The 17733-nt window shown below is 39.9% G+C and overlaps 1 protein-coding gene across 1 annotated transcript in view; it reads right to left on the bottom strand.

The window, feature by feature from the left end:
* Positions 1 to 3031: 3031 nt before the first annotated feature.
* The window catches only part of C7 (complement C7), a 47769-nt gene continuing 33067 nt past the window's right edge, over positions 3032 to 17733 (bottom strand). The window contains exons 14-18 of the mRNA XM_019631977.1: positions 16480 to 16612; positions 12281 to 12472; positions 8012 to 8102; positions 4907 to 5091; positions 3032 to 3402 (exon numbers count right to left, since the gene is read on the bottom strand). Of these exons, the coding sequence (XP_019487522.1) occupies positions 3221 to 3402; positions 4907 to 5091; positions 8012 to 8102; positions 12281 to 12472; positions 16480 to 16612 (783 nt within the window). The 3' untranslated portion in view covers positions 3032 to 3220. The remainder of the gene's footprint in view (positions 3403 to 4906; positions 5092 to 8011; positions 8103 to 12280; positions 12473 to 16479; positions 16613 to 17733) is intronic.

The raw sequence follows: 17733 nt of genomic DNA, 5'->3' as shown, positions 1-17733 counted from the left end.
GTAGGAAATGTGTGGAGCATCACAGGAAAGCACTCTCCAATGCAATTAGGGTAGCTTCCAAAACAGCTTTTCAGCCCAGGTGACTCGCAGTGTTCACCCAAATTGTGAGTGATGGTTTTTAGGATGTGGCTTGACTCCCATGTCCTTTTCTGAAGCTAATAATGGTTAATGCAGCAGCTAACCCCTCCTCTCCTTCTGTGCCCCTCTAGGTCCAGATGGCTTTAATCTCAGTATTTTATGCCTTCTCCTCCAAGGTTCTTTCCCATCCTAGCCAAAGTGACCCTCACCAGATTTCAGGCAGAGAGAAAGAAAATTCTCACACTCCCTCTATTCTCTTTGCAATCAATTTTCATGACATAAGCAGTTCTTCTACCTTTCCTCAAAGCCCTCTTTCTTGCTATTCAAGAATTTATTTCATAAATTTCAGACCTTTTCAAAGATTTTGTGTTGAAAGTTACTTTCTCCTTGCAGACCTGCTGCATCAATCCTAATTCTCTTATAGACAATTGTGAATGTCTCTGTCAAACTAGAAGAAAGGTCAAATATAAGAATGTTCAGCAAATAAAAAAAGACACAAAATTTAGTATTTCAAGACAGCATCTCTCTACAACCTCATTCACTGCTCCCCTCCTTTTCCACCAACTAGTCATCAATCCCTTACTTCTTCACTGTATGAAGCTTTTTTTTCAAACCTCAGTTGTTAAATGTACCGGTTGCTTTTCTCCAGACCTCTATCTCCTATAGCATTTGATAGTGCTGACAATATCCTCTGCATTAGTTAGGAAAGGAGGGTGATGGTACACAAGGAGTAGGCATCTAACTCCATAATAGTTTAAGATGAAGGGAGAAATTTTTAGAAGGATACTGATTTATCTCCTCCCAAATAAATGACCTGTTCAGCTATTTGTTTGGGGATCTGTATCTGGGCCTGGCATTTTCAAATCTATCCCCCTACCCAGGATAGAAATTAACTCTATAATAACCTCTAACAAATGCAATTGGCCTCAATTAAACATTTCTGAATATTATTGTTTTCAGTCAACTTAAACCTGCCTCCTTGTAACTTCCACATATTATATCTGCATTTTCACTCAATTGACAATTTGGTATGTAAAGCTGGACCTGGGTCAGATCAGACCTGGGTTTCAGGCAAGAACACATTGGTACAGTCATTATGGAAAAAATATAAGTAAAACTACTATATGAAGCAGCAACCCCACTTCTGGATATTTATCCAAAGGAATTGGAATTAGGGTCTTGAAGAGATATCTTCACTCCCATGGTCATTACAGCATTATTCACAATAGCCAAGATAAGGAGACAACCTGTGTCCACAGATAAGTGGATAAAGAAAATGTGGTACAGACATACAATGGCATGCTATGCAGCTTTAAAGAAAGGAGGAAATTCTGCCGTTTGTGACAATATGGATGGACTTGGAAGACATTATGCTGAGTGAAATAAGTCAGATAAAGAAAGAAACACTGCATGATCTTGCTTATATGTGGAATCTGAAATAGTCAAACTCTTAGAAGCAGAGATTAGAATGGTGGTTGCCAGGGACTAAGGAGAGGGTTAACTGGGGCGATGATGGTTAAAGGGTACCAAGTTTCAGTTATGTAAGATGAATAAGTTCCAGAGATCCACCATGCAGCGTGGCTTTGGCTATGTGCTAGCTATAGTGCCTATAGCTAACAGTACTGTAATGTATACTCAAAATTTTCCAGGAAGAAAGATCTTTCTTCTTAGGGAGTGGGAGGAAATTTTGCGAAGTGATGGTATGTTTATGGCCTTGATGGGAGTATACTTATCCCCAAATTCATCAAGTTGTATTATATATTACATATATATAGCTTTCTATATGTCAATCATACCTCAATAAAGTAGTTTAAAAAATAAAAATATATTTAAAAAGAACACATTAGCTAGTCTTTAAAATTAAACATAATACAGATCAAAAAATTTCAAGGGATAGTGTCTTTAATGAGTATTTTAATCATTGTCATTTTAACTAAAGTTTTGTTGAAATGTATTTATAGTATCAGAAAAATACAGAGGTATTATTTGTATATAAAAGCATATTTTAAATTCCATTAAGCCCACTCATTTCATCTCCCACAGCTGGGTTTTTTTTCATTTTGATGAAGAATGAATAAGGAATAAATAGAAAACCAATGCTTCCATTCAATCTACCTTTACAGCCCCCTGAAAAATATAGGCATATATCCACAATAAGAGAAAACTGTTCTTGCAAATACAAATCATTCAATAGCTCAGGCACGAACCAATGCTTCCTACAAAAGGAAAGGGGACGGCCGGCCGAGTGGCTCAGTTGGTTAAGAGCTCACTCAAGAGTTTGAGCTCTGAGCAACAGTGGTTCGATGTCCAGCCCGAGCTGAGCAGCCGCTGAGCTGCCAACAGGTGGCAGGATGGCTCAGCTTAAAAAAAAAAAAAAAAAAGGAAAGGGGATGGGGGGGCAAATTGCAGGTCTTGTGTTGGATGCGTACTAAAAAAAGCCCCACAGAGAAGACTGCATTGTATTCATTCTCAGGCAAGAAGACAGTACCCATGACTACAGCCTGATGAATTCAGCTCTAACAATTCGGTGGTTCAATCTCCCAACAAGATTAGGAATCCCTACATGAGGTGCTTGAGTCACTGGGATGAAGCGTGAGACTATTACTTGGGATAAAATACTGGTATCTGCCTTTGTCCATTGAAGGGTCCCTTTGTATTCGGTTTCACTGAGGGAAGCCAACCTTTCTAGTCTTTCTGTTTGCCTACTCAACTTGCAGAGTGTGTTCTGGCTCCTGGGCGGAGTCAATCATACTTCAAAGAATCATAGGGCTGAATGGAGCATTCAAGTTTCTCTAGTCTAATCCTCTAATTTTCCGATTAGAAAGTCAAGGTCCAGAGAAGTTAGCAATTTTTCCAAGAACATACAGTTAGCTCATACAGAGGTTACATGAATATTCTTCATTCTGACTGACATTTTAAGAAAAGAAGAAGACAAAGAGCATCTGGATTCAGGTTTGGGAGAACAAAGGGTCGTGTTTATGCAGGTTGCCAGAAGTTCAGGGGAGAAGTGGACCCGGGAGGGGAAGGAGAGGAATGTGCCTCTGTGCTGGAGAAGTTGTCTAAAGTGCTGAGTTAGGAGAGTGTTTTCACTCAGACACAGTGGGCTGCTGGATTTCGCGCAAGCCTATGGGCATCCAGGAGCCTAGGGGGCTCCCGCCTCGCAGGGCCTCAAGCTGGTGATGGAGATGCTCTGCCCTCGGCACCTCAGGGTGCCAGCCTCACACTCCGTCATCGTCTGCTCCATGCCGTTCACTTCCACACAGATGCTAATCCCTTCTTCTGCGCACTCCAATGCTTCTCTGCAGACACATTTGCTGCCCTGGGCTTGAAAAATAAGCAAGAGAGGCTTAATGGCACATCGTGGAAATGGGAACATGAAAAGCACATTACCTCCAAAGTCACAATGTGGTGATTAGAGAGCCATAGAATCCCCCGCCTTGAGCAATGGAATCAACTACCCCCTGGAAAAGCAGTAGGACCAGGAAAGCGAGGTATTTTGTTCCACTCAAAATGAGCAGATTTCAAGGCTGGCGCCAACCCTCCTATTGGTTGGACCACATGGGGCCGGAGGTTCTCCCAAGTCAAGAGCTCTCCAGCTCTTTTCTGCTCCCTGCTGTTCAGGTGAGTCAGAGCCTGAGTGTGACCTGTCAACCCCTAGACCAGATGACAAGATCTCAGTAAAGAGCTGCAGGATCAAAAGAGCAATAGTCAAACAGAGACAAAGAACCAAAGAATTCAACTTGCTTTGAGAGAGAGGGCACGAAGCACAAAAGGCTTCATATCCCACAAAAACAAACCAGAAATGAGTTCAAGAGGATAGCACTGTGTGCTCCAAAGTTTCAAGGCTTGAATACACCAGCCAGGTATCCCCAGGAGGAAAATAACAAGGTCATCAGCTGACTGTGATGACTGCCAAACCCAAAGTGAATCAGAAGTGGCTAGAATTACGAATGTCATTGTCTGTGCTGCAAACCATGATGGGAGTGAGGGGAAAGGTGCCCAGTGGGTACAGGACAAGAGGGGGAGGGCCTGAAGAGCTGGCAGAGACCTTACAGATCACAGAGTCCAGCTCCCAAATTGACAAATGGGGAAACTGAGGGCAGTGACCTGGGTCTGGTAACTCAGAACTTGCCCCTCGGTGGTATACCTGAAACCACGGGAGATGGGCCATGCTGGTGGTAGTTAAGATCATTGTAAGTGCTACTTGGACATAGCGCTAGCAAATACTGAATCCCAACTCAAGAAAGAAACTTGCTATTCTCTTCAAATCCTCTGATTCCTTCTAGGAGAAAGTATTGGCCCAGTGCTGATATGCTTTTAACACCTTCCTAACACTTGCTAAATGCCCTTTATCCCAAAGAAACAGCATCCCTCAAGCTCCCAGCAGCATCTAGCTAGAATCTACAACCTTATTTTGTTTCATTCTATGTATTTTGATAGTTACCCAATAGTTACAGCACGAGAGACTTCCTTTTAAGAAAGTGATATGAAGTTTCTTTTTTAAAATAGTTATTTTTGTATGAGTCTATTTTTTTTAATGAGAACATAATGTGGATAATACAAGGACAGAGCTGAAATCATGAAGATGGAATGGGAACCACGGATTTCAGAGGGACATGCAGACCATCAGGTATGGGTGCTCGGTCACTAGAAACTTGACCCAACCCGCTCCCGAGGAAGGCAGTGGAGAGAGCCGTTCACTGTCAGACCAGCCTGAGTCTTTCACATTTTCAGGAATCTGCTGCTAAACTAGAAAACTGCATTGTTTTAAACCTCAGCGCTATTACTTTAGCATTCGTATAGTTACACATATGAAATGTCCCCTTACCATCACATTTTTCCCACAATGGACACAGGCCGCAAGCTTTCTCAGCTGAGGCAGGCAGAGTACAGCTCTCACTACCCATCAGAGTGTAAGCTTTACCCTGACAGTGGAGAACATGCATCTTGCAAACTGTCAGAGGCAATATCCTTTTGCTTCTCTCATCCCGAGCACATACACCCAAGGAGGATCTGAAACAGATGTTTAAAATTACATTATTTACAAGATTTTCATTCTTAATAGCTGCGGATGAGGAGTGAAAGGTCAGGCTCTGAGCTCAGTTGTGTTATCACCCGCAGCAAAAAGATAGAACAGAAATGTAAATCCTTCATTACTAAGCGCCCATCCACCCAGATCTTCAAAATGAACATATTTTGCACTTTATGTGCTCATAATTTTTACAAGCTTAGATATCTAATTTCATCTAGAACAGATCAGATACAGCAAATGGGAGGAGAAGGCAATCTCTGCTGGAGAGAGCTGGTGGACTGATGACAAGGAAAGAGACAGAAAATATGCAAAGGTCAAAAACTCAGAGACTGTAGTCAGATGGGACCGTTGACTGCAGGAGAAATTAGCTCTCCCAGCCCAGCAACCCCGAGAGTTCATGTCCATAGGATGGCACCATCCAACAGGTGATGACTGAATCCTCAAGAAAACATGAAACTATTTTTCCATGCTATTTGTTAGTGTTTATGTCTACAAAGTAGTTTGAAAATATTTCCATGAAAATTACTACTTTTGTTTCTTAAGATTGCTGCTAAAATGGTGAGATCCTGCTTTTTAGAAATGTTGCTAATAAAAACAACCACATTTCTGAATGCTGATGAATGAGGAAGGCATTACTGTAGTGAAACCTTAGACAAAATATTTTTATACAGTAGATGGAGTTATATATGTGTGTATATATATGTATGTGCATATATATATATATATATATGCACATACATATATATATTTAGCTCTAATATTTTTCTCTGACCAAGAGCTAACTTTACTTGTAGTTCTTTACATAATGGAAACAAATCCTTATATGTGTTTTTTTTGTTGTTTTTTTAAAGATTTTTATTGGGGAATTGGGGGGATGGGAACAGTGCTGGGGAATTAGGGGAAGGGGAACAGACAAGTTGCTGTCCTTTTGTTCTGCATCTTAGCTGTGGAGGGCAGTGTCACTGGCCCTCATATGTGGGATCCGAACCGGGGCCCTCTGGCATCCCAAGCCAGTTCTTACCCATCTCACCACTCGGCCAGCCCGTTATATGTGTTTTTTATCTGCTTATTTGAACTTTAAACAGGACTACTCAGAACAGCTTAAAAGGCAGAGACTTTACAAGGCCACCTTGGCATCAGTATCTGATATGGAAACTCACACCAGGTCTATAAACAGCAGGCTGCAGACAAACTAAATGAACCGGGGAAGTTCGAAAGAGGATAAAGGTGAATCAACATAAACAAAGGTTAATAGAAAATAACAGCATAGTCAGAATATTCCGGGCCGACCATCACTGCCATTTACACTATTTAGTTAGTTGTCTTCTTCACACAAGGTGTTACTTCCTATAAAATGCCACCACAATCATCATTACATACTGCAGGTGTTCATGGAGTTGGGCATGTACTTTGATGACAACAATAATTGAAAGTCAAGTAATTGGCCAGTAAACTTGTGCTCTGATTTTTATGCTTAAAGATAACCAATAACTCCGGGCCCTGGCTATCCCCCATTTGCCTCTCCAGCGTCACTCTCCACTCTTCTCCACCCTGCCTGGAAGGCTGACACGTGTGGACCACATCAATAGATTTCCTTGTCTTCTAGCTTTCGGTGCATTTGATCAATGGGGAGCATGGGTAGGAGATTGGAAAGAGGGAAGACAGTGCAGCTGGGGTGTTTATTCCCCCTGGCTCATCCTGAGGGGTCTCTGAGGTCCCTAAAGTGAGGGATTCAGCTCCTCCTCAGCTGCCCTCTTCACATCTCCCTCCCTCTCTCTCTCCAGGTTTTCATCAAAACCTTCAGGCCTGGGCATGAACAATATACACTAGCTGTGATCTGGCCAGGGCACTGCCCTGTGGCTGGCCATGTTACTCTCCCACTTCAGTCAATAGTCCCACTTGTAAACCTCATCTGTCCTAATCGAATCATGCCATCTGTATCCGACAAGGACCATGATACATCTAGTAACTACTTCAGATATGCTCCTACAATGGAGTGATTTCAAGTTGCATGGCAGTCTTACAATGCAATCTAGAAACTGACATTTCAAGAATCAGAAAAGCAGCTGGTTTTTTCACTATCGGTATTGCTATAAGAGTTTATGTCTCCAGGGAATTTCAGTCCTAATCCTCTCAAACTCTAAACCCTCAGGTGGCAGTTTTGTCATTTTTTCACCATTTTATATATAGAACCAGTGGTGCTGAAGTAGTCCTTCAGCCTTTCTCTAGCCAGATTAGAGTACCACCTAATGCCATAAATTGTCAGCCCTGGTGACCCAGGCAAATAGCAGGCATCAGATGGGACAGATTAAAATGCAAAGATCCTTAACCCTTGGTAAGCAACACCTTCGATGTAACAGAGGCTAGCGTTTAAGAAATCATTTGTTGGGCCGGCCGAGTGGCGCGATGGTTAAGAACTCGCTTGGGATGCCAGAGGGCCCCGGTTCGGATCCCACATATGAGGGCCAGTGACACTGCCCTCTACAGCTAAGATGCTGAACAACAGCTCAACCTGGAGCTGGGCTGCCATGAGTCGCCGGCGACGGCGTGGGCTGCAGTCCCTGTGGCAGTGCATTGCCATGGGCTACCGTGTGTGGCCAGCAGCCAGCGTGAGCGGCCAGCAGCCGCAGTGAGCGGCCGTCCAGAAGCCGGCGACTGATCTGCCTTGCCAGAGAAGAGCGCAATGATGGTGCCAACTTGGGCCAGTGAAGCAACGTCCTCCACAACTAGACTGAAGAACAAAACGACAGCAACTTGTCTGTTCCCCTTTCCCCAATTCCCCAGCACTGTTCCCATCCCCCCAATTCCCCAATAAAAATCTTTAAAAAAAAAAAAAGAAATCATTTGTTATTGATCGTGAATAAAATAAAACAAAGAGAAATGAGCAAATATAGAGCTTACCCACATTCATAGGGTAATTTACAAACACATCTTGAATTCTGCAGTTTCTCCCAATGCTGACATTTAGGCACTGCCTGTGTTAAAGGGGCTTCTAAAAGAAAAGGAGAAGGGAGATGCAAGCATTAGAAGAATTTCTTAGTAGTAAACAACATGTTATTTGAATTGTTGAACCAGGCTCTGTAATATGCTCAACTACCACAAGTTTGTACAGTAAAAAATTAAAGCTGGAAAGCATTTTACAAGAAATAAAGTGTTCCTAGGAGCACCCTACAAATACGTTCATTGGTCATAGTAGCTACCATTTCTTGAGCACTTACTATTAGCCATGCACTTTTTATGCATTGTGATATTTAATCCTCCTTAACAGGTGCCCATTTGAGAGATGAAAGTAAGGGTCAGAGAAGTTAGGAAATTGGTGCTAGTTCACACAGTTAACAAATTGGTCAAGCCAGCGTTTAAGCCAACAAACGTTCATGGCCAGTAGATCAGGCTCCCTTTCGTCAAGAAATTGGTGTTTATAAACTGTCGTGTGAACTGCATTTTGCCCACTGTGCCTGCCACAGAAAACAGCAACATAACTAGACCTATACATGGAGAACTTTCTGGTAACCCCAGGAGATTTATAATCGCCTGTTACCTGTAACATCCAAGTGGCCTCCTCTCAACAGTTAGTAAATATCTGGGGGTACTTATACTAACAAAATCCTTTCCATTTTTTGTGTTTTCTACAAACCAATCAAACATCAACCAGCATTCCAATTTTGATAGGAAAAGTCCTTGGTTCAGCTTTCAAGAGCATAATTTGACTGTCATTGTCTTGGCTGTACCTGACTATAATGAGAATAATCTACAACACCCTGCTATTTTCACCTCCTGCCAGTTTCTTTACAATGGAATTCAGTAACATATACTTTTGCATCATAAATCTAGCTACCTGTTGGATAGATCTATAAAGCTGTAAAGAAGAGCACGTTCTAATGGATGAATAAACTATGGAGTACTTCCTTACTTTGAAAAACTTAAGAGCTTTAGACATAACAGGGAAATCTCATGAACAAGTCGTAAACTTGCAAAAGTGGTAGCCATGTGAAGTATTCCTGCCATGTCCAGCAACATCTATGACAACTACTCATTGTTTAAACACCACCTTTTAAAATAGTATTATCCTAAATGCAGCCTGGTATCTTGAATTATATCTTAAACCTTAAAGAGGATATTAGTGGGAAAACTGGTGATATATGAATAAAGTCTATATTTTAGTCAATAGTATTATAATAATATTAATGTCTTAGCTTTCACCAACTACATTATATCAAATTATGTGAGATGTTAATATTGTGAAAAGGTGAGTAAAAGGTATACGGAAACTATCTTTGTAACTTTTCTGAAACCTAAAATTATTCCAAAGTAAATATATATTTTTAATAGTATTATCTAGATTAGTGCTCCTCAACCAAGGGCAATTTTGCCCCCCAGGGTTATTTGCCAATGTCTAGAGACATTTTTGGTTGTCTTGGTTGTCACCACTGGGAGGGTTCTACTGACATCTAGTGGGTAGAAGCCAGGGATGCTGCTAAACATCTTAGAATGCACAGGACAGCCCCCACAACCAAGAAATTATCAGGCCCAAAATTCCAATAGCACTGGGGTTGAGAAAGCCTACTCTAAATGTACCCAAACTAAAGTTCAATAATAAAGCCATATAAATTAGTTCTGTATTATGATTAGAAGTTTATTTGCTAATCATTCATAAGGATGAAATGTGAGGTTTTAAATGTTTTCTAAAAGCTATTACAACTTCTTTGTGAAATATTACTTATAGAATTACCTAGACCCAACATTTTTGCATTTAAGAAGAGCATAGCTTTGTTTTCTTCATAGCTTGATTATAGTTTGATTAACCAAACAGTCTTTTAGGGCCCATCTAGAGTATGTGCCTTTACTATTTTAAGACCAAATAATCTTCATATCAACACTAAATACTGATGAGGGGTGATAAGGGTTTAGCGTTTCATAGGTACAGAGTTTCAGCCTGGGAGGATGAAAAAGTTCTGGAAGTGGGTGGTGTCGATGGTTGCACAAAAACGGGAATGTACTTAATGCCACTGAACTATGCATTCAAAAACTATGAAAAGAGTAACTTTTATGTTATATGTATTTACCATAATAAAAAAGACTACTGATATAGTAAGTATTTTAGATGTGATAGAGAGAGCATCCCTATCTTTTTCTTTTTCTTTCTTTCATGCGGGAGTCGAACCAGCAACCTTGCTGTTAAGAATGCACGCTCTATCCACTGAGCCATCCAGGCAGCAACTCAGCTCAAGGTGCTGAGTTCAGTCCCAGCTGTGGATGGGCATAGCCACCATCGAACAGGCAATCTCGTCATTAGGAGCACGTGCTCTCCCCAGCTGAGCCATCCTGCCACTTGTTGGCAGCTCAGCGGCGGCTCAGCTTGGGTGCAGCTCAGTCCAGGTGCAGCTCAGCTCGGGCAGAGCTCGGCCAAAGCTCACTGACCCATGTGGGAATCAAACTAGCATCCTTGTTGCTCAGAGCTCTTAAGCAAACTCTTTACCAGCTGAGCCACCCGGCCAGCCGGATATAGCAGGTATTTTAAAACATTAACTTTGGAGGCTGAATAACCTGGAATTTTTCATTTATTATAGACTTATTTTAAGGATAGTTTTTATTGTTATCCAGGTCTTTGAAAAAAAATATTCAGGTCTGAAAAACATCCATCATTGAAACTTTAATAGAATTTGCTACTGAGCGGAAGAAATTTCATACCAAATTGTGCTACAAAATGTCTCAAGCAGACATTTTAGAAAGACAAGTATATAATCTCAACTGGAATTAAAGAGCAACATTAACAACTGCACATGGTTCTCTTTAATTTTAGAATTACTGGCACAGGTCCATCACTTCAAATATCCTAAATAAATTCATATTTATGCGTCAGTGTATGTAGAAAATAAAACAATTGCCTCTTACATGGACCTTTGACAGCTAAACAAGCACACAGGAGCTGGCATGGTGGGCATTCCACTAGACATACTGCCCTCCTGTTCTGTTGTCTACAGTCTAGTTAACACCACAGCCCGTGTCTGCCCTTAGTTACAGGGCTCCACGCAGCTGCTCTTTTCAGTTGTGACCATCGAATTCACCAAAAGGCATCACTCATAGAATCTAGTACTTCATTGTTACTATAGAGGACACATGTGAGCAATTGAATTAAAAATTATACACTGAAGCTGAAGTATAATAATACTGAATATCAACTATAACTAAATATATAGGTATATATAGTCACGGGATGTGGAGTACAACATAGGGAATAGAGTCAATGGTATTTTAACAGCTGTATAAGATGTCAGAGGAGTAGTAGCTTGAGGGGTGGGTTATCACTTTATGAGGGGTGTAAATGTCTAATTATTGCATTGCTTAGTACACCTGAAAATAAATACATAAATACATAAATATATAAATACATTAATAATACACTAGAGAAATAAGAATGCCATATAAAATAAATGCAATTAAGTTTTTCTCTTTTCAGGTTTTTGTTACATATTTTTTCATTTATTAATAAATGTAAACAAGGAAGAAAGAGGAGGTTATTTGAAAAATAACTCCATCTCATCTTAATTATCTCTAAAAAAAAGAAATAGTTGGGTTTTCCAAATCCCTTCCTACCTTCAGTTCTCAAAAAAACCATTTTAATTTGCTTGATGTTCAAAACACTAGACTTTTGGATTTCCACTATTATGAACAACTTCACAAACCACAACACTTCTCCTTCAAGAATTTCTGCTTTGCAGGGTTAAATGTAAATGCTTTAAATGTTTTAATTTCAATAATACTAATACATTCTCTGAGAGGCCATAAATGAAACACATAGAATTTTATATAAATATTGATCTCAACTCTATACTTAATAAAAGCACATTTAAAAAATTAGGAGGAGAACAGAAATTAGTTTTTCAAAATCCTTTCTCTTTGTACCATAAAAAATACAAAGCGGATCTTTGATATAAAGGGTTTCGGTTAAAATTTAAGAATCACCAGGGCTATTTTTGCCTTTCTTTGCATTCCATGAGTCTATCAGTGCCAGGTAAAAAGTTTGTTACCCAGTCTATGAACTGACCTCCTTCTCATAGTGGGGCAAGGATGGAGGGAAGGGCTCACAGTTATAATGATTCTGTGCCATAAGGACCATCACAAGACTCACCTAAGTGCAGGTGTCTTTGGACAGACCTGGGATCCACTCACCTTTTTGCACACACTGGACATTCTTCATCTCAGGACTCCACTTAAGGCTGGATCCACAGAGAAATGTTGAAGGACCATCTAAGGACATGCCACCTGAACAGGAAAAGGTCACCTTCTCGCCAATTGTGTAGAAAGGTTTGAGGGGATGACTCTGTATGCCATCCATCAGTGCAGGTAGAACGCAGGCAACTTCTAGAGATAAAAAAATAACAGAATACAAGGGTCATTGCTTTCCTAAACCATGTTTTTTTAAAAAAAATGACAGCCTTGAATGGTGCTGATATAATTGCTCTGCTTTTTCACAGTAGAGGACAAGGTCGAAGAGGTGAGTTCACTCTTAGGGTGCCCTAAAAGACATGGCCCACAGTGTCTGGCATGTAATTGACCAATGAATGAGTGAAGACCAAAACAGTTTCCACTCTCCCATGCCTAGCCTCAGAGCAATGTGACAACTTAAAATGAGTAAACCTTAAAAACAGAGTCCTAAAATCTAGCCTACTGTCAAAACCAGACTTTTCACAGCTGCCACTTATCTATCTGGTCTGGTTAAACCCCACTAGAATTTTCCCAAGATCTGTACTTATTTGCATATCATTAGCATATATCCAATTAGATATTTTACTGTCTGAATGGTTAGAGAACTGCTTTTAATCTTGCAGCCATAAAAGTGTTAAATGTTATTTGGTTTCCTATCTCTAGTCTTTCTTGCTTGGTTACATTCATTATCTCAAATCTTCTTGAAAAAACAGCAGAGAAAAATGAGAAGCATGCAGTTATGGAAAACACATCTGAATTCATGATTTTAAAATAATCTTGGCAACCTCTCTAATGGACTTTGGACAATATTCTACAAAACGCTGCTCTATTTCTGTACCATTTCCATCAGAAAGTCCATTTATTCACTCATTCAAAAAAACATCAATTGAGTGCCTACATTTTGTTGTGTATTGCTGGGGATACAAGAAGATACAAGTTACATATTCTGCCCTCAAAAAGCTAATAATTTAACATCAGATTTACATGTTAGATTATTATCTGGCCATGACACAATTGCTGCCTTTACAGTCATGCTCCCACCAAGACAAAGAGAAAGGCTATAAAAAGTAAAGGAAAAAATATTCCAGAGAGCATCAGAGAGGTACCAAGCCAATGGAAGTTTTGAAGGTCCAAGATTCCAGAGAAAGAGGAAGTCTAAAGTGGTGATTACAACATTTGACAATGCCTTTCTCCTTGAGGTATTTATAAATTAGAAAAAAAAATAATAACTGAAGTTTGCTTAACTGAGGAGAAAGCTGCAGCTCAAAGGTGAAAAAGCTGAGTAGACTTTTCAGCTGTCTCACAGGGCTGGGAAAAGGAGGGACCTAAGTAAGAATTCCATACTAAAATTTCAGTTGGAATCCCTTAATGGCCACACACTAGCAATAAAGGTAAACTGGCATGAAGCACCCTCACTGCTCGCCAGGAACAAACTGAATCTTCTCTAGAGAGAGATAACATCACCCAGAGCCTCAAATTATTTCTTTAATTTTTCATACATAAAGTCTGGGATTCAATAAAAATTAATCTATATTGGGGGGGAAAAGTAAATGACAAGATGGGGAATTTCAACAGAGAATAAGAAAGTGTAGAAAAGTAGACAAGAAAATATCTAGAATTTGAAAATTAAATTAAGAACTCAATAGAGCTCCTAAAAGCAGATTATACAACTGTACATAGAATTAATAAACTGTAAGATAGATGAATTGGAAATATTTAGAATGAAACAAAGAGGGGAAAATGACAGAAAACAAAGAAAATAATGTATGATATATATAAATACAGAGGGTGCCCAAAAAATGTATACACATTTTAAGAAAGGAAAAAACTGTATTAAAATTGTAGTAATATATACAGAAAAAAGAAGATGAATATAAGTCATGTGTATACATATTTTGGGCACCCCCAGTATAATTATATATATTAAAATGCATCATTTGTGTCTCATGTGAAGAAATAAGTAAGAATGGGACAGAAACAATATTTGAGGACAAAACAATCAAGAATTTTCCATTAACATAGAACATTAAAGCAGTTTCAAGAAGGGCTTTGAGTATCAACCAGAATAAAGACAAAGAAAATCACACCAAAGCATATCAGAGTAGAGTTGCTTCTGGAAACAAAGACACACACAAAAAAAAATCTTAAAAACAGCCAAACAGAAAAGATACGATTTTCAAAGAAGAAACATTAAGCCTAAGAATTGACTTTTCACTAGAAAACGATGAAGTCAGAGGCAATGTAATAAAATCTTTAAAGAGTTTAAAGAAAATAATTGCTAACTTATAATTCCTTACCCGATTAAAATATCCTTCAAAATGTAGAGGCCTGACCACCGCACTGTATTTCTGAAGCTGATGTTGAATAATATTGTATGTCAACTATAATTAGATATACGTATAGTCACGGGGAAAAAGAGATGAAATAAAGACATTTTAAGATGAACGAAGAATAGGACAGTTTTTTCACCAGCAGATTCACAATAAAGGAAAAGAAGTTCTACAAGCAGAAGTATCTTATTAATTTTTTCATAGAACCAATTTTTGGCTTTATTACTCCTAGCAATTGAATATTTGTATCCTGTTTCAGTAATCACTGCTCAAGAACTCCAGAGAAAGAGTGAGAGAGAAATAGACAGAGAAAGAGGAGGGCCTACAAATCAATAAGAAAAAGACAGACAAACCAATTTTTAAAAGTGGGCAAAAGATTGGACAGCCACTTCACCAAAGAGGATATCCAAATGGCCAATAAACATGTGAAAACAGGCTTAGCATCACTATTCACAGGGAAAAATGCAGATTTAAAAATGTTAAATATAGGGGCCGGCTGAGTGGTGCGTTGGGTAAGAACTGGCTTGGGATGCCAGAGGGCCCCGGTTCGGATCCCACATATGAGGGCCAGTGACACTGCCCTCTACAGCTAAGATGCTGAACAACAGCTCAACCTGGAGCTGGGCTGCCGTGAGTCGCCAGCTAAGGCGTAGGCTGCAGTCCCCTACTGCAGTGGGTTGCCATGGGCTTCCGTGTGTCGCCAGCAGCCAGCGTGAGCGGCCAGCAGCCGCCGTGAGCAGCTGCCCAGAAGCCGGCGACTGATCTGCCTCGCCTGGGAAGAGTGCAATGATGGTGCCAACTTGGGCCAGTGAAGCAACGTCCTCCACAACTAGACTGAAGAACAAAAGGACAGCAACTTGTCTGTTCCCCTTCCCCCGATTCCCCAGCACTGTTCCCCTCCCACAACTCCCCAATGAAATCTTTAAAAAAAAAAAGTTAAACATATTAAAAAATAAGATATCACTACACACTCACCAGTATAGCTAAAAATTTTTAAAAACAGATGATGTCAAGTGTGGGGGACAATATAGAGTGTTCTTAACTTCTCAGATTCTGGTAGGGATATAAATTGACACAACCACAAGGAAGACTCGTAGCATCTACCAAATCTAAACATATGTATACCCTATGACTCAGAAATTTCACTATATATATATACAGATAGATAGGATAGATAGATATAGATATATAGATATAAATATAGATAAACATAGATATAGATATAGATATAGATATATAGATACATATATATCTCCAAGAGAAAAATGTACATGTGTGCACTCAGGCATTCCTCACATAGCATAGGCCAACGGATAATAAGAAAAATATGTCCCTACAACTCTCTAGCCATCTGTTTAACAAATTTATATTGCAGTACCACTGAGATGGAAGCCAAAGAGTAACGTTAAAGTGATACAATATGCAGAAGGTCTTACTCAGATGCCTCTATCTAAACCAAATAGGATCCAAAGCATTTCAGGAAGCAGACAGACTGTGGTACACCCCTGCCACAGTTTCAAGAGGGCTTTGAGTATCCGGCCATGACACCATTGCTGAATCCTAGAGGATGTCCTGATGATCTTACCCAGACCTGAGCTCCCGGGCTAATTCTAATTTACACCAGAAACTTTAAAATCACAATAAAATGTGCCTAACCTACAGGAGCACTATCAACTAGAGAATGCCAGGGGCTTTTTCAAGGCACTCCTGAGACTTAGAATCATATGGGGGAGTCGAGACATGGGGTGCATGGTGAGCAATTATTATCTTGATTCATTCTCTTCCACATTCTTCTCTCATCTTATATTTTATATTACAGCCAAGGCCACTCACTCTGACAATGCATTTCCCCAGCAAGCCACTGTAGATCTTCTCCACATCTGGCAACAGGGTCTCCAATAAGAGAGTAGCCTTCCAGGCAGGTATATACTATGTTTTTCCCAACAGGAAACATGGAATCTTCACCCTAAACAGAAATGAGAGGGAGAGAGAAAGAGCATGTCTATTTTACATTAACAACATGTTTCTTTAGATATATTTAGCCTATAAATCATGCCTTCTTTTAATCATCAGGCAATCTATGTTCAAATAACTCATGTAGAAAATGGTCTATAAAAACATGTTCCCTTGTATAGTCCTACCCAACAACACTGGGCCCACCATTAATTGAAATAAAGTCCTTAATGCCACTGTACTATAGTGATTGCTTCCAAAATACCAAGCACTCACTGTTCTAAGCATTTGATTAAAATTACTTTAGTGGACACTGCCCAGGTAACTTCTCTCCTTTATACTTTCAGTTAAAGGCAGTTTGTTATATTGTGGAAATGTCATTGTCATACGTGTAATAAGGTATTAAAATGTTCTTGTCAGTCAACCCCTCATAGTAAGGTGTTAATGGGCTGTTTGTTGGCAATATTGCCTAAAGAATGCCAGTATGAACACACAGATATATTCATATCTTATCAGCATGTTCATGAAAATTTGAGTTTCCCCCTGATGACATTTAAGGAAAGCATAATGTTGATCTTCTCCCACCTCACCTGCCAACCCCCACCCCGTAAGGGAAGTGATGCTGGGCTGGGTCAGATTCAAGGACATGCCATTAGCCTATAATGCCAGGAGGTGAGATTTTGTGATAAAGCAAAGAATTTGAAGTCTAAGCCTTGGGTGGGGAATCATGCTCATTTGGGGGCTCTCTTAAGGTTCCTTTCCTTATCTGCCTGGTTCTCTGTCACCTGAGGGGATGGTGAAGAAAGAGACCTGGAAGAGGGTTTGGAGCTGGACCAGCTCTGCTGCAGGCAAAATTCCATGGTGCCTCCTTCTTCTCATTGTCTGTCCCGGCCCATTCTGGCTCCATCATAGAAGATGGTAGGAAACAGAGGGCCCACAATGATTCTGAGGTTTGAAGAGAATGGGGAAGTACACTCGATCTGCTTTTTATTCCAGCCCCTAGGCCTTCCTCTGCCTTGCAAAAGGGATTTTTATATGGGGAAGGTGAGCTCAGTGGTGTCCAAACTTGGCTCTATATCAGAACTACTAGTAGCAATTTATATATATATATATATATATATATATATATATATA

Source organism: Hipposideros armiger, unplaced genomic scaffold (assembly GCF_001890085.2).
Source record: "Hipposideros armiger isolate ML-2016 unplaced genomic scaffold, ASM189008v1 scaffold_1056, whole genome shotgun sequence".
In the NCBI taxonomy this organism is placed as follows: domain Eukaryota; kingdom Metazoa; phylum Chordata; class Mammalia; order Chiroptera; family Hipposideridae; genus Hipposideros; species Hipposideros armiger.
Note: the sequence above shows the minus strand (reverse complement) of the source record. Positions and strands in the feature narration are given on the sequence as shown.